The 22,939-nt window shown below is 51.4% G+C and overlaps 2 protein-coding genes across 2 annotated transcripts in view; one reads left to right on the forward strand and one right to left on the reverse strand.

Annotated features, from left to right (window-relative positions):
* Positions 1-12,068, reverse strand: part of vwa7 (von Willebrand factor A domain containing 7) — a 14,299-nt gene extending 2,231 nt beyond the window's left edge. Inside the window, exons 1-17 of the mRNA XM_088910771.1 lie at positions 11,357-12,068; positions 10,139-10,329; positions 8,471-8,716; positions 8,048-8,332; positions 7,003-7,093; positions 6,483-6,605; positions 5,856-6,051; positions 4,994-5,163; positions 4,570-4,682; positions 4,120-4,236; positions 3,550-3,744; positions 3,282-3,414; positions 1,920-2,072; positions 1,660-1,752; positions 820-1,091; positions 580-716; positions 261-420 (exon numbers count right to left, since the gene is read on the reverse strand). Coding sequence (XP_088766897.1) covers positions 261-420; positions 580-716; positions 820-1,091; positions 1,660-1,752; positions 1,920-2,072; positions 3,282-3,414; positions 3,550-3,744; positions 4,120-4,236; positions 4,570-4,682; positions 4,994-5,163; positions 5,856-6,051; positions 6,483-6,605; positions 7,003-7,093; positions 8,048-8,332; positions 8,471-8,692 — 2,460 coding nt within the window. The 5' untranslated portion in view covers positions 8,693-8,716; positions 10,139-10,329; positions 11,357-12,068. The remainder of the gene's footprint in view (positions 1-260; positions 421-579; positions 717-819; positions 1,092-1,659; positions 1,753-1,919; positions 2,073-3,281; positions 3,415-3,549; positions 3,745-4,119; positions 4,237-4,569; positions 4,683-4,993; positions 5,164-5,855; positions 6,052-6,482; positions 6,606-7,002; positions 7,094-8,047; positions 8,333-8,470; positions 8,717-10,138; positions 10,330-11,356) is intronic.
* A 5,598-nt stretch (positions 12,069-17,666) lies between these two features.
* On the forward strand, positions 17,667-21,780 carry LOC148838748 (ras-related protein ORAB-1-like). The gene is made up of 6 exons (XM_088910987.1): positions 17,667-17,680; positions 18,514-18,586; positions 19,058-19,153; positions 19,715-19,810; positions 20,749-20,880; positions 21,559-21,780. The coding sequence occupies exons 1-6, from the start codon at positions 17,667-17,669 to the stop codon at positions 21,778-21,780; spliced, it is 633 nt and encodes a 210-aa protein (XP_088767113.1).
* The last annotated feature ends 1,159 nt before the right edge of the window (positions 21,781-22,939 follow it).

Genomic DNA, 22,939 nt, shown 5'->3' on the forward strand with positions numbered 1-22,939 from the left:
TTGCTAAATCAGCTCTGCTACTAATCAGCGAGTGAATCAAGCAGCTGATTGTAGCAACGCTGCAGAGCGGATTGGAGGGGTCTCTGGTGGAGTTCACTGGGGCAGTGTGTCTGCTGGCCCATGCTAAACCAGCCGGCAAGAGAGAAGGAAAAATACCCCACAATACCCCACCCCCCGCCTCCCTCTCTTTGTCCCCCCGCAGCTCGCAGCCTTACTGGACCAGAGCTGAGGGGAGGGGGGAGAAACTGCGCTCCCCTTACCGTGTTGACCACGCTGAGGTGCAGCACTGCGAAGTTGGCATCTCTCTTGTCCTCCGATTCCACGCTCAGGCTCAGGGTGGCCGCGCTGCCCACCTGCGCCCCACCGGGCGTATCCAAATCCACCCGGCTCCGGACCGTACCGTCCTGCGCCACGGAGAGCCTGGCAGGAGGAGATGGAGTGGTGGGAATTGGCAAGACTGGCGCAGCTGTGGTCTGGGAATGCCTGAACACAACAGGAACCTACACAAGGCGTGACTGGCTCAGCGGCGGGCATGAGGTTGGCGTGACTGACTCAGCTGAGGGCTAGAATGGCCCTTACCTCTCCACGCCCTTGTGTTTGAGAAACCCCCTGTTGTCAGCGGCTGTGAGGACAAACGTCCTGGCAGGGCCCCGGTTGTAAATATCGAACCACACGGTGGAGGTGGTGCCGGGGGCCAGCTGGGGGACAGAGAGCACCTGGAGCCGCAGGTTCGGGAGAGAAGGAGGGACGCGGGTCAGCTGTAGCATGTCGTCACAACGGCCGAGCCGAGGTGCTACCTGTGGCTCAGGGGCGCCTCACCTGCAGCTGCACGTGCGTGGCCTGGACCATTTCGCCCGACGCCCTCTCCAGCACGTTCCCCTGACCGTCTGTCCCCGTCAGTCGCACAGAGAAAGGGACGGTGGGTAATGCGGGGAGCTGGCTCACAAACTCTCCGGGAGAGGACGAGGAAGAGCTGAGCTGCGCTCCCAGCAGGCTCTCGCCACTGGCGCTCAGCAGCGTCACGTGACTGAAAGAGACCTTGTGGTTGGCTGAAAGACCCGTCACTGTCAGCACCAGGAAGGTGGGGACGCCTGACGTGAGCGAAAGAATACAAAACAGAGTAAGCAGATGGGATGCACAGATACAGGCGGACAAGGCACTCGTGACCTGGTGACCAACTTGGAATTCAACCACACGAACAGGCAGAGGGTCACTCGGTGCTGAAAGGTCAGGGAAGGAAACAGTAGTTTCGTCAGGTGTGAGGGAGAGAGGAAAAGCAGTAGATAAATAAGGCACAGAGCAAAGTAGAGAGCAGGTACGCAGGGGCGGGGAGCAGTGGGGAAATGGGTATGAAGCAGGTGAGAGAGTGTCCAAACTGGAACACTGCCCTCCTCTGCTCCCTGCCCCTGCTTACCGGCTCTCTTCTTTGCTCTCCTGTGTGTTATTTATCTACTGCTTTGCCTCTCTTCCTCATACCTGAAGCTCCACAGCCGAAACATTGTGTTTCTTTTCCTTGCCTCTCAGCAGGGAATAAACCTCTGCCTGTTCCTCCCTGCTCAAACGCCTGCAACAATACGGCCTGATTTACTATGACCCCCCCTCTCTCGCTGCCCATTACTTCACTCTGAGTTGTCACCCGCCGGCGTGGCTGATGCTGACCTGCGACTGGGCTGCCCTCCACCCTGGACAGGCCCGGGTGAGTGCTGTTGACAGCCACGGCGAAGTGGTACAGGAAGTCCACGCTGCTCTGACCTGGAAGTAAAAAAAAACAGGGGGTCTGTCACTCCAACCCAAGCACACACAGGCCTAGAGACCTCGTCTCTGAGGCGCCCTGGGTAGCATTTCAGTCTACTGTGGGACAAAAGACAACTGTGAATAAAAGTAAAGCTTTATTTCCGACACTGTCCTGAGTACTGTACCTATAACGTTGAGGGTGATGTTCTCCTGGGTTTCTGCCCTGATGATCCATTGTCCCGGACTGACGGGGGGGAGCAGGCGAATTCTGGTAAGCCCATCAAACATCTCCATCTGAGCCAGGTGTCCATTCTTTTCCAGGAGGGACTGTTCTTGTCCTGGAAACAAGGAGAGGTTGCAGAGAAAATAAAGTAGCGGGGTAAAATGAAAAAAAGCTACCCAAACTGTATGTACTGTGTGTGAACTCAATACACACAGTAATACAATAGGCTGCTAGGAGGAGCAGGCTAGCGAATCTGTAGTGCTAGTTTTACTGACATGGACTCCTAAGGAAGCTTTGATGTGAACCATTGAAATGAATGAAAAATGAGAACTTCTCTTCTCCGTCTCTCCTCTAGTGGTAACTCAAGATGTAGTGTTCATCATCATTAACAATCCAGTACTCAAGTCTTAGAAAACAGATGGATTTGTATTTTAGCTCAGTGTGAAGTGTTCATTTAGTCACTGATTGAAAACTATGGTTCGGATACGGGCTTGAAAAGTTCTGAGTAAGTGAAATGAATTAAAATAAATAAAGCAGTGGCGCAAGCAGAGAGTGTTGGTCAGCACTGCTGCTTCACAGCTCATGGATCTCGGTTGCCCTTTCTGTGTGGAGCTTGCATGTTCTGCCTGTATTCACATGGGTTTTCACTGAACACTCCAGTTTTCTCCCTCCCACATTTCAAAGCTTGACAGCTTAACCGGTGTCTCTAGATTGTGCCTGTGCATGCGGGTGTGAGCGAGCCCTGTGATAGACCTGGAAAAGGCTGCTTTGTGCCCACTAGTTCCTGGAAAGGAGGAAAACTGCCGTGAACCGTATCAGGAATATGATATGATAACAGTCAGATGGAGGGGGGGGGGATAAAGGGGTAAACCTTAGATAACTTTATTACCCAAGACTTCATTTTCTTAACTTTAAACCTTTTGTGCTCTAAAGTGGCACTCAGGTGACAGAAAGCCAGGTGCAATACAGAACTTCAGTTCTGCTGCAGAGAGCAGGCAGTCGACACTGAAAATGAGTACAGATCTGTGTCGCCCTGGCTGCTGCTTGAAGCCACTTTGCCAGGCCTCTCTGAGGCTGAACTCCAGCCCTGGGCGCAGTCTTGCATGCAGCCCTGTGTGTGCTGCTGCAGGAGCCCCAGTGCAAACTGAAGGACTCCAGTCCTGTCGCACCGAAAACAAATTACTAGCATCAACTTGCATGTCTGTGGGATATCTGCCTTCTGAAAAGTACTGCACAGTGCTTTAAACCAGCAATCTAGCAGAAGCGTAGGATCAGACCTGGATGTGTAAAATCCAGCATTGCAGTGATGATGATGATCCCGTACCTGAGGGACTGTGCAGGACGAAGGCCTTCAGCGAGCCCGCTATGTGGAGGGTGACGTTCTTCACAGAACTGTCTACGTGGAAGGAATGAGGCGACACAGAGTAGGGTCCCGTCTGGACGTGGAACAGAGTGACCTGGAACAAGGACGTCATGAGAGAGACAACAGGAGGGGAAAACAAGACTCAGCACGCTGAGCCATCCTTTCCTGGCATCTTGTTGCTCAGGGACGGGGGGGCTTGGGGCGAGCCTCCCAGAGGAGTGGGCGGTACCTTGGCAGGCAGCGTGCTGTCCTGGACGATGGAGGAGACCTGCTGGATGTCTCGGTCGGTGGTGAAGACGGTCAGGCCCCCGGACAGCGCAGACAAGCTCCTGTAGATGGAGAATCTGTCCGGAGACAAGACCTCTCTCCTCCTCCTCCTCCTCCAGCCGGCCCTGCTGGTGTCCTCTGTCAGCAGGAAGGTCACCTGCGGGCGAGAGGAACTAGGCCTCGAGCTCCCAAGGGACTTGGGATCCCCAGCTTGACTCCCCTGGGGAAGTTCTTACCCCGCTCGTTACCCTGAATCAAATAGCAATTTCTGCCTAAAGGCCCCGGGTGTTTCCGTTAGCAGGGCTACCCCAGCTACAGAGCTCAGGGATCACGAGATGTTTTCCAAGCCTCTTCCCTGAGAATGTAGCACAGCACCTAAAGGACACTGGCATGGTTTTTGCACTTGAAATAACAGGATGAATGGAAAAAGGCATGGATATTTTACAGGTGAGGGTGAACTGATATAAGAAATGAGAATGTTGCGGTTTCCAGCTGGGTGTTTTGGAGGGAGAGTGAAGGCACAGTGTCTCACCTTGATGCGCTTCTCCACAGTGAGTCCCTCCACGGCGCTCTGGAGGTGTCTGTCCTTGGGAGAGGCGTCCGTGAAGACGTAGATCTCGGACTGGGGCGGGCTGTGGATCAGGGCCATCTGGAACAACAAGCGCAGAGTCCGCAGAACCGGCCTCAATCACACTGCGGCGATCATGGAGGTCTCTGCACCATCCTCGGCAATAACAGCCAGGGCAGTCTGATCTCCAGAGTCATTTATCGCACATGTGTGAAGAATCCACCCAACCTGGCGACAGGCTCACACCCAGAGTGACTGAACAAAATCCCTCCCTTCCTTCCTGAGCTCCTGCCCTGATTGGCCTGTGGCTCTGGCCTCGCGTCGCACTGCTGTGTGGAGGTGCAGAGGTGTGTGAAGTGTCTGAACTACAGCCCTGAGAGCGAGCTGGACTCCCAGCCCCGGCCAGGCCGGTACCTGCAGAGCAGTCAGACACATCTCTGGCTCGTCTCCTCCTCCCAGGGCAGTCAGGTCCTCCAGGAATCTCATGAACACGTCGGGATCTTCCGTCTCCTGCAGAGGGCCCACAGCTGGACAAGAGGCCCTACAATTAACTCTCGTTGCGTTCGGTTTGTACCACAACTTAAATATCTGACAGACGCTCTCCTCCTGAAAAGCTACAGAACAGTTCTGTTCCACAGGAGAGACCCATCCTTTCCGAAGGAGTGGGATCGGCCCCCACATGTTCTGCATCCCATGATTCCTGAGCACTGTAAAGTAGTAGTATACCAGGCCTTCTCATTAGCTTCCTGCAGTTTGGCAGAGGCATGGTGCACGTATCACTATCTCCATGGTGGAACCCTTGTGAAAACATGGTTCTTCAGGGTAATTTTGCTCTCACCTGGGTCGTGAAAAGGAACCAACACGTATGTGGTGGGCTCATCCAGTGTGCCCTGCCTCTCCTGGATGATGGAGAGCGCCCGGAGGCGAGCGGCTGTGATCTCTTCGAACATGCTGCCCGTGGTGTCAATCACGAAGACCAGAGCAGAGTTCTGGCCCACATTCATCAGCCTGCCCGTGAAGCAGAAACCACTGATTACACTGCTTCATAGACACGAGAGGGGACTAGACGCGTTATATACAGCATAGGAGACCCGAGACACTGCAGATCGGGGGAGGAACTCCTCCACCAGCTGAATTCAGTGGGAGCTTCAGGGAGGCAAAATTGTACAGGATCAGAGTGGACATCATTGATCCCAGCCCTACTCTCACACAGTCACAGAGTGAACACCATTGATCCCAGCCCTACTCTCACACTGTCACAGAGTGGACACCAGTGATCCCAGTCCTACTCTCACACAGTCACAGAGTGGACACCATTGATCCCAGCCCTACTCTCACACTGTCACAGAGTGGAAACCAGTGATCCCAGCCCTACGCTTACACTGTCACAGAGTGGACACCATTGATCCCAGCCCTACTCTCACACAGTCATGGTGTCTTTAATAACCATGACATCAGTGTACCGTCTCCACAGATGTGTGGCTCCTCCAGTAGCACAGCGCCCCTGGCTGCTAGACTGACTCACTGATTTGTTCTGCTCCTGAGGCAAGAGCACCACCCACCGGTCTAGTAACACCACAGACTGCAGCGGCCTAGTTTCAGAGTTGATTTCAGACTTACTATGCCAAACACCATTCAGAACAAGCAGCACACTGAGCACCGCGGTTCTTTCCAGACCTCTGACAGGTGCTGCTCCATACCTGAGGAAGTCAGTGACCCCTGCCGTGTCCCGGAGGTCCCGCAGCAGCGTGACGGTTGCCGCGGTTGCCAGGCGGGCGGCGTCGCCATGGAGATAGTGATGCGGGGAGAAGAGAGGGGAGGTGCTGTCCTTGTTGATGCCCCCGCGGGCTCTGAGGGAGCGGCTCTGGTCCAGGATCCCTCCGTGGCTGCACTTCCCTGCCCGGGGCGTGGAAACGGGAACGATGAGCTCTCAAGGGCGGGACGGGGCGGAGATCGCCACAGAGCGTTTCGAGAGAGGTGCACCAGGATCACAGTTAAATACATGACGTCATTGCCAGAGGGGGAGGTGAGAAGCATGGGCTCCACTGGCACATTCAGCCCTTTCTGTGTTGGTGCACCGACAGCTACACTCCGTAGCGCAGAGACAGCATGGCGTTGAAACATTTGCGTTACGCAGAAAAATATCTCATCATTTACGTTTATTTGCTGAGCGGCCTCCCTTGTCCAGATCGAAATGCAGCACAGGATTACTACAGGAGTATCTACTGGTACACTGTGACGGTAGCTTGACTTTAAGGTACAGTGAAGCACTGTTGTCTACTGTCTCTGCGGAGTCCCCCTGACCGGTTCTCCCCCAGAGCTGCTACCTGGCGGCTTCTTGGGGTCTGTGCCGAAGTAGCCGGTGGTCAGGAGCTTCCTGCTGTTCACGTCCTCCAGGATGTTGTTTTTACAGCTGAAATCCCAACATTCCCTGCAGGTCTGCACGTCCTCTGTGAAGAGATACAGGGAACACAGGGGGCGGACAGGTCAGATCCTGGAGATTGCAGGCTTCTCCTTGCCCAGCTGGGTCCTGGAGTGCAAACCACTTTGGGTCACATTTTAAAGGGGCCACCCTCGCCATCGGCTAGGGGGATACCACGGGCTTCCCCTTGGCCCTTATACACGTAAACTAATATTGGTTTGTCCCATCACCTCTGAATTGCCATGCATTATTTTTTGCTTTTTCACAGCTTCCCTTAGCTTGCATCCTGCTTTATCATACTACCCATGGTGCTCTTCTGCTGTCCTCGCTCCTCTCTCCTGCCGTTATGGGTGCCATGTGTGAGCCCAGGCAGCGCACTGCCTGGGCTCCAGGCGTAGCAAAGCCTGGCGAGAAAGTCAGCTCACCGGCAGCCACCAGCTGATCCGCAGAGTTCAAGAGGTCAGAGTTCACTTCGGTGTGGCCCATCTCCACCCAGTTACTGTGGCTGTAGAAATCCTGGAGGACAGGACATACAGGACCCCGAGGAGTTACTGAGAGAGCCGCGCTGTGAGGAGAGGTTCTGAGCTGCACCATACAGAAGGCCAACCCCGGCCTGGAAAGACCTGGCGGCAGTTTTACAGCTGGGAAGTTTTGCGCCGGCTCTGGTGGTCTGAGTTTTCGGTAATCAGAAAAATTGCGCAGTCAAACAGAAAAAAAAGCACGTTTTACTTACTGAATATAATAAATAATTATACTGAATAAAGATTTTCCACTGTATAAAAGAGAAGTCTAAAACTCACATAACTTTTACACTATTGAAAACTGTGCAGTACCCCTAGGGCCGTCAAACCGCTCTGCCCAGCCGCCCCCATTCCACTCTCCTGTACCTCCTGTATCAGCAGCCATATCACCCTGCAACTCACAGCTGGCAGCCCACTGAAGCCAAGCAGGGGTGAGCCTGGTCAGTATCTGAATGGGAGACCTCCTGGGAAAAACTAAGGTTGCTGCTGGAAGAGGTGTTAGTGGGGCCAGCAGGGGGTGCTCACCCTGTGGTCTGTGTGGGTCCTAATGCCCCAGTATAGTGACGGGGACACTATACTGTAAACAGGCGCTGTCCTTTGGATGAGACGTAAAACCGAGGTCCTGACTCTCTGTGGTCATTAAAAATCCCAGGGTGTTTCTTGAAAAGAGTAGGGGTGTAACCCCAGCATCCTGGACAAATTTCCCACTGGCCCTTACCAATCATGGCCTCCTAAAAATCCCCATCTATGAATTGGCCACATTACTCTGCTCTCCTCCCCACTGATGGCTGATGTGTGGGGAGTGTTCTGGCGCACAAGGGCTGCCATCGCATCATCCAGGTGGGGCTGCACACTGGTGGTGGTGGAGGGGATCCCCATTATCTGTATAGTGCTTTGAGTGGAGTGTCCAGAAAAGCACTATATAAGTGTGAGGAATTATTATTATTACCTGCAGTGAGTGCAGCAGGTAGCCCAGCCCTTCCCTGGCCCCCTGGTAGTCCCGGGCCGTGATGGAGTCCAGAGTCTGGATCCACCGCCAGCGCAGGAAGTCTCGAGCTCCCTGGATCCGCTCAGAGTCAAAGTGGTAGATGGGGTTGCTCTGCATCTCGCTCCGGAAGTCCATGTGGGCGTTGGCCCTGACCACCTCGCCCACTGCCTGCCAGAACGCCTTCATGGACACCGCCTCCTGGTCGCCGTAGTAGCTCCCGAAGAGGTCGCCCGCCGTCAGCGGCTCCTGCCGGAGACCGGAAGAGAACGGCTGGGAAAAGAGGCGACCCTCCGCCTCTGGGGGTCCTGACAGCCCCCCTGCCTGGCCCAGGCTGACCAGGAGTCCGGTGAACCCCCCCCCGGCTCTGCGGCTTGGCCAGCCTACCTGCGGCTCCTGCACCGGGAGGATGTGTCCCCAGCGGTTGGGCTGGGACATGAAGATCTCTCGCGTGACGTTGAGGATGGCCTCCTCGGTGATGTCCTGGTGGGTGTAGGAGCTCCAGGCCAGAGTCAGGATTCGAGCCCAGAAGTTGGGGAAGAAGGCCGAGCAGGGAGGCAGCACGAGGGAGCCCACGCACAGCGTCCAGACCGCCACAGGCAGCGCCATCGCTGGGGTGTGGAAGCACTGCAGCTACAAAACAACATCAGCGCGCTGTGCTGTCTCTGTTCTCTGAGCAGCCCAGGTGGTTCACGGGAAGTGACATGAGGGATGGCATGGAGAGTCCAGTGAGCTCTGCCAGTGAGCTTCAGATGTTTAATAAGAATTTATTTCCCCTTGGATACTTCCTACCAGACGGTGACTTCTGAGCACTCCAATCAGCTACTTTTTTCACATGTACAAGTTTATATCTACCGCAAGACGTTTAATTAAAGAATTATGATCACTCATAATATTAAGGAACAAGTAATAGGTTTATTCCATGCTGAAAAAAAGAAGAAAGAGAACACAACGTTTCGGCCGTGGAGCCTTCTTCAGGTGTCTATTAGCGCTTCACACCTGAAGAAGGCTCCACGGCCGAAACGTTGTGTTCTCTTTCTTCTTTTTTTCAGCATGGAATAAACCTATTACTTGTTCCTTTGCAGCCTACGCATGCTGACGCAGCTACCCACCTGAACTCATGATATTAATATGCTTTTCCAATTCAGATCTTTCTATGTCAGTAATTCACTCTGATTTTCATATTTGTATTATTTGTGATGTCTTGAAATCCACTTTAGATCTTTATTTCTTATTAAGTTACTGTCTGCTCTCATGCGTTCTGTGTGCTCATGAGAGTCTTTGATGGTTTTGTCTGTTTCCAATCAGTCTCATGTGCTCCGATCAGGCTGTTTGATTCCCAGCGCCCAGCGTGTCTCTGGCACTGAGTGTGATGAAAGGCACACGAGCCCAGTGCATCGTGGCACTGCTGTCAGGCTTGTTTCTCATCATGCAGGGTTTGTCAACCCACCTGAACCTCGTGCAGACAGAAGGACAGAAGAAGACAGACAAGACTACAGCCAGAGGGCACAGACGGTGGAGTCTGGGAGAGACCCCATGAGCCCCTCCTCTGCTCTACAGGGAAAAAGAGCAACGTCCCCTATTGTAGGCAACCAGGCGCCACATGTTAAAATATTAACAGTTCCTGTGTAGTGTTAGTTTCCAACAGTCTGTAGTAACAAAAATAAGTTTTTGGCTTGGTCTTCTCTGTCTTTTGAATGCAGAGAAGAGAGCTAAATCTTTTATCTTTAAAAAAGGGAAAAATATACTTTCATACATTTCACCCCAATAATTTCTCTAACACTAGCTAGACAGAATGTCCTCAGCAGGACAGGCTGCAGTGTGGAAGTGAAACAACCTGAAGTTGTTAACCCATGCTGTTAACAGCTCCTCCTTTTAGGTATCGTGTTCATTCTGTTTCTGTTTTGTTTTGAGCAACAAGATTTTATTTTCCTTTTAGCAAAACCTGTGAAGACACAGCTGCTGCAATCCCAGGATCTAAATATACACCTAGGGGCTAACCCACAACCTCTGAGGATGGGATGTCACAGGACACGTGACGGCAGCCACACTTACTCGTCAAGGAGATGGTCGGTCGAAGGATCCCGGATCGATTGCGGAGACGCTGCTCACAGTCGACGCAGGTTCGCAAGCACGCAACCTCTCCCAGCGGCGTTATCTCCTGTGTCACAGATTTTCTTGTGCGACCCAGCCCTGGGGCGCCGGAACGAGGCCAGGCCCTGAGCTGTGGACCTGAACCCGTGCGCCTTTTGCAAACACCAGATACAAAACAAGACGTCCCAGTTACCGATTAGCATTGGCATAAACATATCTTTAACAAACACATGTGTATACAGCATCCGCAGGTGCTTACAGTACACACGAGCGTGATCGCTTGGGATCTGCCACTGGCCACTGACGCAGAGCGCGCTCAGAGTGTGACGAGGCGACCCCCACGTCCTCGATTCATGCATGACAGGTTCGTGTGGGCCCCCTGCCTGCTCTGGGGGTGTTTAACAAGGCACTCGCGAGCCCAGCGCGCACCGAGAGGCAGCAACCACACAAAGCCATGCTCCAGATGCCCAGGTTAAATTAAAAATGAGGGAACGTGCAAAACGATTTTGTCAGCTCTGCTGCTGAATCGCCAACTGGCATGCAAGAAACGCAACTGCGTGCAAAGTGCATGTAGCGTGCACATTCCATCTCATAATCCCCTGGCATAAATGAGTTGCATCACTAAGCCACAACTAATGAGTGCAGAGGAGAAAGGCATGTGTTATGGTCCATGCTGGAAAGCCATTTGGCACCCAGTAGCTCCTTCCCATTTGCAGGTTGATGGTCTCATGGCCAGATCTCCACTTGGTGAGACCAGCTTGCTGTTGCTCGCTCTCTCGGCTCAGGGCACAAGGTGATCACGCTTGGTCCCAGGCATCTGTGTAGCCCGCACGTTTCCATGGCATCCGCTACCGACCCAGAATGCAACGAGACGGCTCGTGCTGCTTCCTGCTCTCTTGCATGGGAGAGAAGCCACTTCTCCACAAAGGTACAGGTACCTCTCACTTTCCCAAGAGCTGCTCTTCGGCCTTTCTGCTGCTAAGGAGATCTGGATCTGTCCCGATTACACACCCAGAGGAAGACTGAGGAGGAGAGACACAGCAGTGATGGAGGAGCCATCCGCCTTAGGAAATAAAGACCCCAGGAAAGTGACGCCTCTTCTGACCACAGACTTAACATTCAAAAAGGAGTTCCACTGCTGGAAATCAGAAAAAAACACGAGACAGTTCTCAGACTTACCTGTTGCCTCAGTGAAGAAATAAACACCTGCCGACAGAAGTCAGATCCTCTTTATGCAAAATATAAACCACAGCTTCCTTTGTCAGAGTCCGATGGTTTGATTGCCCTCTGTATCCAAAGCTGTGTGGCGCCTCTCAGAGAGTAGGAAGTGTTGGCTGAGGCGTCTTTCACCTGCTGCAGCACGAGCGCCAGCTCTGTCCGGCCCCTCGACCTCAATTCAGTCTCCTTCGCGCTCAGGCTGCTCTGTCTGCGGTTTCTCGAGGAAAAAGCTCTTAACTTGCTGACGAGTAAAATCGACTTCCTTTTTCAGCTAATCAGACACTTTGTGAATCTTTTGATGCGGCTATGGCGACACTCAAGCCTTTTTTTTCTTAACTTTGAAAAAAATCAATCAGAATCAGAGGAATGATTTGATAACCTGCAGACATGGCCCAGAGGACTGGGGGAGACTGGAGTCTTAATGTGGACACATGGAGTGCTTTTCAAGTAGGGCATTGTAGTGTACCCCTCTTCCCAGGCTGCTCTGCGATTCTACACAAAGGGGGGAAAAGTGGATCATGTGCTTTATACGTGAGAAGGCTTTCTTATTCAAGTCAGCCTGTGGGGAGCGTAACCACGGGAAACATGCTCCTTCACTGAGCTCCCCAGCAGTTAACCTGCTCCTCTGGCTAGATCGGTAGAAAAAGAAGTAAATACCAAACCACAGATTCTCAAGATGTTTGCGATGTTCTGCTTAAATCTGGATTTTACCAACGTGTCTGGCGAAGCGAGGCTTGGCTGTGATCCAGCTGGACACAGATAAGCATGGAGACAATACAAGATGTCAGCCTCTTTGTGCTGCGGGAGCTGTTCGATGAAGGAGAGAAAACTGTTTTCCCGCTGTATTGTTTGTGGCAGAGAGCGGGGAGGCAGAGGGTGACTGCACTGCCCTTAATGCTTAATTCTGCACAAGAAGAGCATTCATTAACAGCAATCGCTGATTTCATGGAAAGTAAAAGACAAATCTCAGTCACGGGCCCTGGTGAAACTTTAGCCTGATGTGAGAAGAGGAGGCCCTGAGATCCTGTGCAGAATAATTGACAGAACATGCAGCTTCACCTGACTAGTTTCATTCGTGTGCAGTTTAGCTCGTAGCTCAGGGAGGGCACACATTTGCATGTTGCTGTTTAATCTGAACATTCCAGCATGCATTTAATATAGAGATCAATAAAAAAACAAAAAAGCACAGACACGCACAGCCTGCTCTCAGGGGTACCTGACCTGACCAGAAGTGCCAGACAGATCTGCCTACGGGTCTCTCTTTTCACTCGTCTGTCTGTAATGTGGTTGGAGCTGTCAAGGTCTGAACACAGAGACAGCAAGTGTCAGATGAAGACTGGTAATAGTTTGCTCTGCTCCTGCATGGCAATGGGCCTTGGTCGAACCCAAACAATGCCAATGAAGTGGTGAACTATTTAACAGTTTCACTTCTCCTCACAGAAGTATTTTTTTAAGAATAACCTATTTCTACAAATGCCTGACTTAGGTTATTTATTTCCATATTAACAGAGCGGGTATCACAGCTCTTTACTGCAGTACAAAATTCCAGTCGTTTCCCATTTCCATTACACACTACAATAAAGTAGTAGAATTTTTATTGATTGCTGCAAAATGAGTATGTAAAGAATTTGTTTCCTGAAATGGAAACAATGACACACGAATGCCACTGTTCCAAACTTCTGTCATTTTTAGAGATGGGTGTTAGGTGTAAAAAACAATGATGTCTTCAGTAAAACCCCCAGACGTCTGATTCATCTGCATATCAAACTGGCTTCAAACCCTAAATTGAAAAGATATGAGCCAAGAGATAACAGCCAAGACCACTGACTGAGCCCTTAGAAAACTAAACTGCAGAATGGTGCTGGTTTTTGACCACAGACTTAAAATAAAAATGACAAGCAGAGTGCTACTTCCCGAGTAAGAAACTCCTTTGACATGAGTGGCAGACATGAGTGGCAGATATCTAAGTATTCACCAGGTAAGAAATGTCTTCTACGTTTTTGAAGGCTGGTCTGTTTCAGTTTCATTGAATTTGAAGACTGGGAATAGCTGTGCTTATGTGACCATCGCAGTTCCACGGGGGCTCGTGCCCTCCGCCGCCCATTTTGTCCCACAACACCTGGGGAGCGAACCTGGGTCTCTGGCGTGATGCAACAGGGAGCCAGCCGCATGAGCTAAAGGAGACCTCCCTCAGCCCAGCCAGCTGAGGTCCCTGCTACGCGCAGGGAGGGCGATGACGTCACCCTATCTGAACTAGCTCCGCTACACCCTCCCCTGCTGACTTCGTCTCGGTGAAGATAATAATCAATTATATTGATAATCAATATAATAATCAATATCACATTAAGTTATAATTATGAGTTACACTTCTCGGGAAAGAGAATTCAAGATATATACATAGGCTTACTTCTATTGGATTATCTGCATTATTTCAGGTGTACCAGCCATATTTTGAACTGATATACAGTACCTGTACACCTGTTATCATGCAGGCAAGACTGGCTCTACAGTCTTTCAGCAGCAGTTTGTTCTTCTGCATTTGTTTGTACACAATTCAATTTCAATACAATACAAAAGTTTGTGATCTGAGAACCTGTGTTTGAAAATGAGAGTCCCATCATGCAAGGTTGATACCATGAAACATTTGCAGTTCATCGCCTAGCGTGTTTTTCAAAAACAGCAGTTTCTGTGTGCACATGAGAAGTCGGAGTGGGCACTACTGCCAAGTTTCAATTCAATCCTTCCAGAATACTCACGCGGGGAGCCTGTCTGGATACATTCCCGCTCAATATCCCAGACTTTTCCAATAGGGATGACCGGCCTGCTCCCAGCACTGTGCCGGTCTTATGTGGCCCCGATTATATGCCTCTACTGGCTGCTGGGAGTGTCATTCCTTGATATCCTGATGGGGATCAGTCCAGAGAACAGAGCACCTGCTAAAGAACCAGGTTTGTGGAGAAGCAAAGTGCTGTTTTCAAAAGCACAGTAGTTTGCCTTTCACAAGTTAGTCACTTCCCTGTGACAAGGAAAGAAAATTATGATTCCCTACACCCCTGCCTTCTGGAGCAGCCTGTTGATCCCTCTCTGTGCTTCTTGGCTTCAGGATTCACACCCCCTTCCTCTCTCATCCTGGCTAATTATAGCCCTCCAGTCCGGGCAGAATTGCCGGGCTGCAGTCACAGTCTAAAATTACACCTGCAGGAAGCCATGCCAGAGCACGCAGCAGGAGCAGCTCCCTTGGCCCCTGTGCTCTGGGAGTGCTCTGGGAGACAGAGGAGGAGTTCTCCCAGTGGGAAGGCATGAGGGGTGTGCTCCTCCAGGAGACTAGCGCAGGGTTTTTTTTTTGGCACTGTGAAATTCTGAAAAATCTAACACTTCCACAGAACTACAGAGCGTAAAACCCCCAACCAGGCAGTATGGTCCAGTCATTGTGCAACGCCTGGATCGTGATGTTTGAACTTGAGGAGCAATGGAAAATCGATGGATCTTAATGATCTCATTTTGGATAATCCTATGAGCAGTTCAAGACTTGTTTTTGCGCCCTTTTAATTCATTCCTTTTTTTTGATGCTCACTCCGCATGTCGTTGGAAGGTGGAAGGAAAGAGGACCTCATAAAGGAAGCACACAGAGCCACAGACAGGACATGCATACTCCACACAGAAGGAGCCCAGTCTTGAATCAATCCCAGAACCCAAGAGCTATGAGCCATCCGTGGTAATATGTAATCGGCAGGCCAAAGAAAGCAGTCCCTGCTTATTTTTAAAAATTATTTCTACTTCTATTAAATGAATGGAATACAGTATATCAGTTCCAATAATGCTGATACTGAGCAATCCACAATATTAGCCACAAGAAAGGGTCAACATTTCAAGAGGCTGAAAAAATGCTGCATCAGTACTTTACACCATTCGTATCTAGTTGTCTCTTTGGGATTATGTCATATGATAAGCGAGTGCCTGTCAGATTTAAACGCATTGTGTCAGAGCAGCACGGTGGCACAGTTTTAGCACTGCTGCCTCACAGCGCTGTTTACAGCGCTGTTTACATGGGTTTCCTCTGGGTGCTCCAGTTTCCTGCCACAGTCCAGAGACATGCTGGTCAGTTAACTGGCTTCTGGGAAAATTGGCCCCTGTGTGTGTGTGTGTGTGTGTGTGTGTGTGTGTGTGTGTGTGTGTGTGTGTGTGTGTGTGTGTGTGTGTCCTGTGATGGACTGGTGTCCTGTCCAGGGTGTACCCTGCCTCGTACCTGCTGGTATGGACCCTGTCTCCACTGAGACCCTGTACTGGATTATTGGATAAAGTCATTAGAAAATGGATGGACAGACATGTTGTGTTGATGGGTTTTCGGTGAAAACAAGTCTGAGTTACTAAGAAAGCTTTGGAGTAGAGGCTATGTAATCTGTTATGGTCAGCAGAGGGAACTATGACCTTCCTGACTAACATTTGCAATAGCAGTGTGCGCTGCAGGACAGCTGGTGCTTTGACATGATGCGATACTGACAGTGCAAGGCTTTCATTCCTCCAGGAAGCTCCACTGTGCTGGGGGCTTTTGGGATGGGGGGGGGGGGTGGAGGGTGGGAGGCTGCCAAGGGCAACTGCTGCCATTTGCAAGGAATGTCATGTCACTGAGAACACTGTCCCTCTCGCAGCCTGCCACACCGGACACATTCAGTGCCTGGAAACTGGGGATGAAGAGGACAATGAGCTTCTTTATACACCCAGGACAGAGGAGGGGAGGCGAAGATTTCAATCAACAGGACTGTGCCTTGGAAAAAGACAGAGTCACAGGTTCTCCAAGAAGAATGAACTCCTGTTAATAATAATAATATTAAAATAAATAAATGAATTAATTCCTTAAACTTATATAGTGCTTTTCTCTACACTCCACTCAAAGCTCCACTCCACTCAGGACAGTGTCCTGGCCAAATTTCCCATTGGCCCTTACCAATCATGGCCTCCTAATAATCCCCATCTATGAATTGGCTTCATTACTCTGCTCTCCTCCCCACTGAGAGCTGATGTGTGGGGAGCGTTCTGGTGCACTATGGTTGCCATCGCATCATCCAGGTGGGGCTGCACATTGGTGGTGGCTGAGGGGATCCCCATTACCTGTAAAGCACTCTGAGTGGAGTGTCCAGCTATATAAGTGTAAGCAATTATTAATTATAAAGCACTTTACAGCTAATGGAGATCCCCTCCACCACCAGTGTGCAGCCCCACCTGGATGATGCGACAGCAGCTAGAGTGCACCAGTACACTCCCCACACATCAGCTATCAGTGGGGAGGAGAACACAGTGATGGGGATTATTAGGAGGCCATGATTCGTAAGGGCCAAGGTAACACCCCTACTCTTTTCAAGAAACGCCCTGGGATTTTTAATGACCACAGGTAGACAGGACCTCGGTTTCACATCTCATCTGAAGGGCGGCACCTCTTTTCACTATACTGGGGCAACAGGACCCACGTGGACCGCAGGGTGAGCGCCCCCTACTGGTCCCACCAACACCTCTCCCAGCAGCAACCTCAGCTCTCCCAGGAGGTCTCCCATCCAGGTACTGGCCAGGCTCACACCTGCTGAGCTCCAGTAGGCTGCCAGCTGGGAGCTGCAGTGCAGGGTGATATAGCTGCTGACATAACTGGCTATGAGCACTAACAGAAGAAAGCCAGAAGACTCTGCGATTCCCCAGAACACGGAGAAGGGCTGTGGCGCTGGTTGAAAACTGCTGAAATGAAATTGCAGTTCAAGCCTTTTTTAGGAAAAAAAAGCCTTCTGTGCTTTCAAGAAGTATCAAATCATTCTTGGACACTTTCCTACTGCTCCAAGATACAAATGTGGTCATCGACTGCAGCCTCACAGATGCACAGCCTAACAGGTAACAGTTCTACCCAGATCTACAGTACAGTGCCTTATCCACGCCCCCGGGCAGACAAAAGCCTACTTTCCCCATCTCTGCCTTCAGTAGCAGCTGACTGCTGCAGGGGAAGAGCCCAGCCCGGCCCAGCCCAGCCCAGGCTCGCCAGCCCCACTGCCTCAGGCCCTGCTGTAACCCAGCCCGATACACAATCCTCGCTCACGCCAGCCCTGAGCTCTGGCAGCCTGAACCAGGCTGCTGTTGCTGGGTAACTCAATCCGCACCTTTAATAAATGATGGCTCTGCTGGAGCCCACTCTTCCGCGGGGGAGGGCGCGGAGGAGCAGGAAGGCCAGGAAGAGGCAGACGCTCGCCGGTGACTCCCTGCGCCCCGCCACCCGGCTCCCAGAACTCCGACCATGAATCCCGAGTAGTAAGTACCGGCCGGGGGGGATGAGGGCGGAGTCGGTCGCTCCCAGGACACCAGGGTGGAAGTGAGGACAGAGGGAGATGGTCTCGCCATCTTGAAGGAATGCGTTCCGGGACCTGGGTTCGAGCTCACTCTAACAGGGTGGCTGCAGTAAGCGACAGACTGTGCACGACACCGGGTTCCCTTGCCTCCGAGCAGCAGGAATACCCAGCCGGTGAAGCCTGAAGCACAGGGAGCAGCGATTATCCGAGAGCGATCGATACCGCTCTAGGGAAGTGGGGGGGGGGGCTGGAGTCACAAACAGCGTCTCCCAGAGAACGCCTCTCAAGTCATGTCCCACTGCATTTCGCACACAAGGGCTGAACAGACCCTGGTAACAGAACAAGGTCCTGTGAACAATGAACTTAACCTGCCCCATCAGGGCAAACTGGCAGCGGTGAGGGGCTGCAGTCTAGAGCTTTAGACACATACCTGGAAGGCTGTGGGTTCAGATCCTGGCTGGATCTGTACACTGCTGTTGTACCCCTGAGCAAGGCACCTTGCACAGACTGTTCCAGGAAAAAAGCCCAGCTGTATACAAGGGCACCAGTAAAAGCACTGACCACAATGAATGCAACGTTTTCCTATTTGCATGGAATTCCTTCCCATCAGGTATTTTGAAGTAAATCAAGATTTCTGCATGAGATGTGGAGTTTTGCAGCTATGCACTAAAATACTGCATCACCCTGCAACTGTGTATATTGTCAATATCTGCAGTGCTGTTGTCTGAAATGCCAGGGCCATGCTGAGCCTCTGTCTGCAGGCCTCGGTGCTAACACACCACCTGTCTTCCCCAGTGACTACCTGTTCAAGCTTCTGCTGATCGGAGACTCTGGCGTGGGCAAGTCCTGCCTGCTGCTCCACTTTGCTGTAAGTCTTTATTTCAAAGCATGGGAAAGGTTAGAAATGAAAGGAGGCCTTTGAGCCCATCAGGCTTGATGCTTGTAGCTAAATGATAAAAGGACCTCGTCCAGCCTTTTCTTGGGAGAAGCCGGGGTACCTGCTATGACAACAGCTTGCTACAGGCTCCCACAACCCTTTGTGTACAGAAGTGCCTCCTGTTCTCTGTGACATCAGTCGTCGAGAGGGGAGTAAGAACTCCCCCAAGGAGTGAAATGTCCCACTTGCAGAACTTTGCTCGACCTCTCTCTACATCCCCCCCGAACACTGGGCAATAGCTGTGCAACAGTAAACAAATGATGCTGCACTGAATAAGACATTCCAGGCATCACTGATTCAAAAGCTCCTGCTCCAGAGAGCAACAATAATTTGCTGTCGTGATACTGCCCAGTAGGACAGGACAGCTTTTAACCCTGACTCTCCTCTTTGCTCCTCTTCCAGGATGACACCTACACCGAGAGCTACATCAGCACCATTGGGGTGGACTTTAAAATCAGGACCATCGAGCTGGAGGGGAAAACTGTCAAGCTCCAGATAGTGAGTGTGCCTTCGCTTCCAAACACACATCATCATCCTCCACATCGTCTTGGACAGAAAAAAAAACGGAGGTGTTTCACACGACATGCCCCAGCCTGCAACACCACCGTCCACAAAAACACACACCTGCTGGCTTGCGTTCTGTGCTTGTTTGGGGATATCTGCTCACCGTACACGGAGGCGGTGTTTATACAGGAGCACACTCTCCTGTAAGAGTGCGAAGAGGGAAGTGACACAGTCCTGTCTCCAGAGGTGCTCACTGGAAGACAGCAGGATGCCATAAGGAGTGCAGGACAAGGACTGAGGGAGGCAGCGCTCTGGTGCCACCAGGGCAGCGGTTGGCAATGCTGTAGGCTGCCGCACACAGTGCAGCACACTTCCCCTGCACACACACTCGTCCTCCTTTACAGCCCTTTCTGGGTTTCCTCAGCTGCGCCCCCTGACAATTCTTCTCGGGAGCGGGGGACAAAAACACCGGAGAATCTCGGACTCCTTACCGATCGCGCAAGCCGGTCTCGTGCCGGGAGACCCTCTGACTTGACGTTGTGCCTCTGCTTCCAGTGGGACACCGCAGGCCAGGAGAGGTTCCGCACCATCACCTCCAGCTACTACCGGGGCGCCCACGGGATCATCGTGGTGTATGACGTCACCGACCAGGCACGTCGCCTTCGCCGGGTCGCCTCGGGAATCGTTTCGGGGAGCAGAAAAGGCCTGCGGGCTCACTGCCTCCTGCACAGGGCCAGAGGGAGGGAGGGGGTGAAGGCAGGCCTTCTGAAGAAAGCAGGAGCAAAAGAGGGGGAGTTCAGGGCCGGCCTTCTTTTACAGTCTATGTCTTTATATGATGTTTGGGGCGAGACCCCCTGGACCTTGGAGGAGGAGGATGGAGGGGACATCATGCATGCCAGCACCTATATCACCCTGCAGCTCCCAGCTGGCAACCCACTGGGGCTCAGCAGGTGTGAGTCTGGTCAGTACCTGGATAGGAGACTCCTGGGAAAGCTGAGGTTGCTGCTGGAAGAGGGGCCAGTAGGGGGCGCTCACCCTGCGGTCTGTGTGGGTCCTTACGCCCCAGTATAGTGACGGGGACACTCTACCGTACAAAGGTGCCGTACTTCTCTTGAGATATAGAACCCAAATCCCGACTCTGATCATTAAAAATCCCAGGGTGTTTCTCAAAAATTGTGCGGGTGTTACCCCGGCATCTTGGCCAAATCTCCCCCTGGCCTTTATCAATCATGGCCTCCTAATAACCCCCATCTCTGAACTGGCTTCATCACTCTGCTCTCCTCCCCACTGAGAGCTGGTGTGTGGGGAGTGTACTGGAGCATCATCCAGGTGGGGCTGCACACTGGTGGTGGTGGAGGGGATCCCCATGACCTGTAAAGCGCTTTGAGTGGAGGCTACAGAAGTGTAAGGAATTATTATTTTACCCCTAATATCACACCCCCTTCCGGCCGCCCCTTCTATCAGACGCCAGCATGGCTGATCTCTGAAGGGCAGCGTCTCCCTGCCCAGTGTCTGGTGGTCAGGAAGTGTCCGGTGGTCAGGTACTGTCCGGTCCAGCTGAGCACCTGGTTGCTGCTCTCGTTCTGCAGGAGTCTTTCAGTAACGTGAAGCAGTGGCTGGACGAGATCGACCGCTACGCCAGCGAGGGCGTGTCCAAGGTGCTGGTGGGAAATAAGTGCGACCTGGGAGCCAGGAAGGTGGTGGACTTCACCACTGGACAGGTACACGGTAACGCGCTGCTCACCAGCTCCCGCGCACACACCTCCTCCACTTACACCCCCTTTCACTCAACTCAGAATACTGCCACTGCTGAAGTTTGCACACAGCTGCTATCTAAATGCTGGTTAAAATGATTGCTGCTACCCTGTTCCTGTCTCCAAGAATTGTCATTGTCATTGTCATTTGTCATGTGAGGAAAACACACAAGTAAGCATTTCATTGTACTCAGGCACATATGCAATAAACCTGACCTTAAACTGAAACCTGCCAGCTCTTCAAGGGCAAACCAAACACCTAAGTCACTAAAGATGTGTACGTAAGTCAATAACCAATTCAATTAACATTCCAAGAACTCCCAAAGAATTACACTCTGCAGCATTTGAACGAGCATTTGAATCATGTGACAATAATGAACTCGGTATTTAAAGGAGGCTAGAAAGGAAAGCAGAATGTTTCATTCTGGACTCGGCTGGCCCTTTCCTCAGCAGCAGGGCCCCACGGGTGAGCAATAAAAGACCGTGGAAACGCACACCCGTCAGGACCTGGCCCACAGGGCGTGGGGCTGCTTCGAGACGCCCTGCAGAGACAGCTGGAAAAAATTCCATTCATGCCCCTCAAGAGGCAGAGGTCTGGCGATGCGCTTGTGACGAGATGAGGCCACACTCTCGTCTCGTTCCCAGGAGTTCGCCCAGTCCCTCCGCATCCAGTTCCTGGAGACGAGCGCCAAAGACGCCACCAATGTGGAGCAGGCCTTTGTCACCATGGCAATGGAGACCAAGAAGCGGATGGATATGGACGGGATGCAGAGCGAGGCAGAGAAGGCCGGCTCCCTGCTTGACAGTGCCCCCCTGTGGCCAGGAGGGGATCAGCAAGTAGGAGAGGAGAGCAGCTCCTGCTGTTAACAGCTGTTAACTGTAAGGCCTCACTACACAAAGCGAGGTATTGCTTAAGAGCAGACACTTCCAGTTTCACTGACCAGCCTTTGTCTTTATCTATGGGCATTTCGATACGATGTGCAGTAATGTGCTTGAATTTATTCTCAATTCCTCAAATTCATTCCCCTTTCAAACACTTTCATGGAGAGTGAAAGTACTGCACCCCTCTTAAAAATGTCCAGCTATCAAGGTCATGATGCTGTTTTACACACAAATGTATCTGCCCCTGTCTGTCGGACAGTGCTCATTGGTCGGGACTTGGTTTAATAGTCACGTTCAATAGGATAGATAAGAAAGCCCAATAACTTTAATTAAAATGCCTGCAATTTGTTTGCATTTAAAATTCCAATTCCATTCTAATTCTCCATGCTCAAGACTCTGCACGGCTTGGCACCTCAGTACCTGTCTGAACTATTATCACCCTACTCCCCACCTCGCAACCTTCGCTCTTCTAACTCCTCCTTACTGTCCCCCAAGCCCGTCTACACTCTATGGGTGACAGGCCCTTCTCCTGTAATGCCCTGGAGCTCTGAACTCTATCCCCAAGGATACCAGAGTTACCTTCCCTAAACTCTTTCAAATCTAGAATCAAAACCTTCTTCTTCAGAAGGGCCTTTACTGAACTGGCTCTGTTCTTCACCCCTCTGCTCCTGCTGTATTCAGTACGGTACCCCTATCTACTGTCTCCTCTCATTGTGTATTTTCCTTGTGTAGGTCATGTGTTGGTTTTTTGTTGTTGTTCTGTAAAGAGCTTTGAGAAACCACCTTTAAAGGCGCTGTATAAAATAACAATTAATAGGTTTATTCCATGCTGAAAAGAGAAGAAAGAAAACACGTTTCGGCCGTGGAGCCTTCTTCACGTGTGAGAAAGACAGGGCAGTAAGCAAAGGTAATGTAGCAGGAGAACAAGAGCTGGGAGAGAGGAGGGGTGAGAGGCGAAGAGAGGTGTGAAATGAAACCTACAATGAAACTTGCCCATCTGAACTATATAAAATAACATTTATTATTATTGATAAAGTGTCCCTGAAAAAAAACACCAAAGGCTTTTGTGTCTTTTTTGTGAAACATATAACTATACTGGGCCGTACAGTCCCAGTCCTGAAGGGCCCCAGCATCTGCAGGTTTG

The sequence above is a fragment of the Atractosteus spatula genome, chromosome 3 (assembly GCF_055471065.1).
Source record: "Atractosteus spatula isolate fAtrSpa1 chromosome 3, fAtrSpa1.hap1, whole genome shotgun sequence".
NCBI lineage: Eukaryota > Metazoa > Chordata > Actinopteri > Semionotiformes > Lepisosteidae > Atractosteus > Atractosteus spatula.

Excerpts from the sequence above, each read along its gene's own strand:
- LOC148838748 (XM_088910987.1), top strand. Across the intron at positions 18,587-19,057 it reads GCCTGCTGCTCCACTTTGCT|GATGACACCTACACCGAGAG; the intron begins GTAAGTCTTTAT and ends CTCCTCTTCCAG. Across the intron at positions 19,154-19,714 it reads AAACTGTCAAGCTCCAGATA|TGGGACACCGCAGGCCAGGA; the intron begins GTGAGTGTGCCT and ends CTCTGCTTCCAG.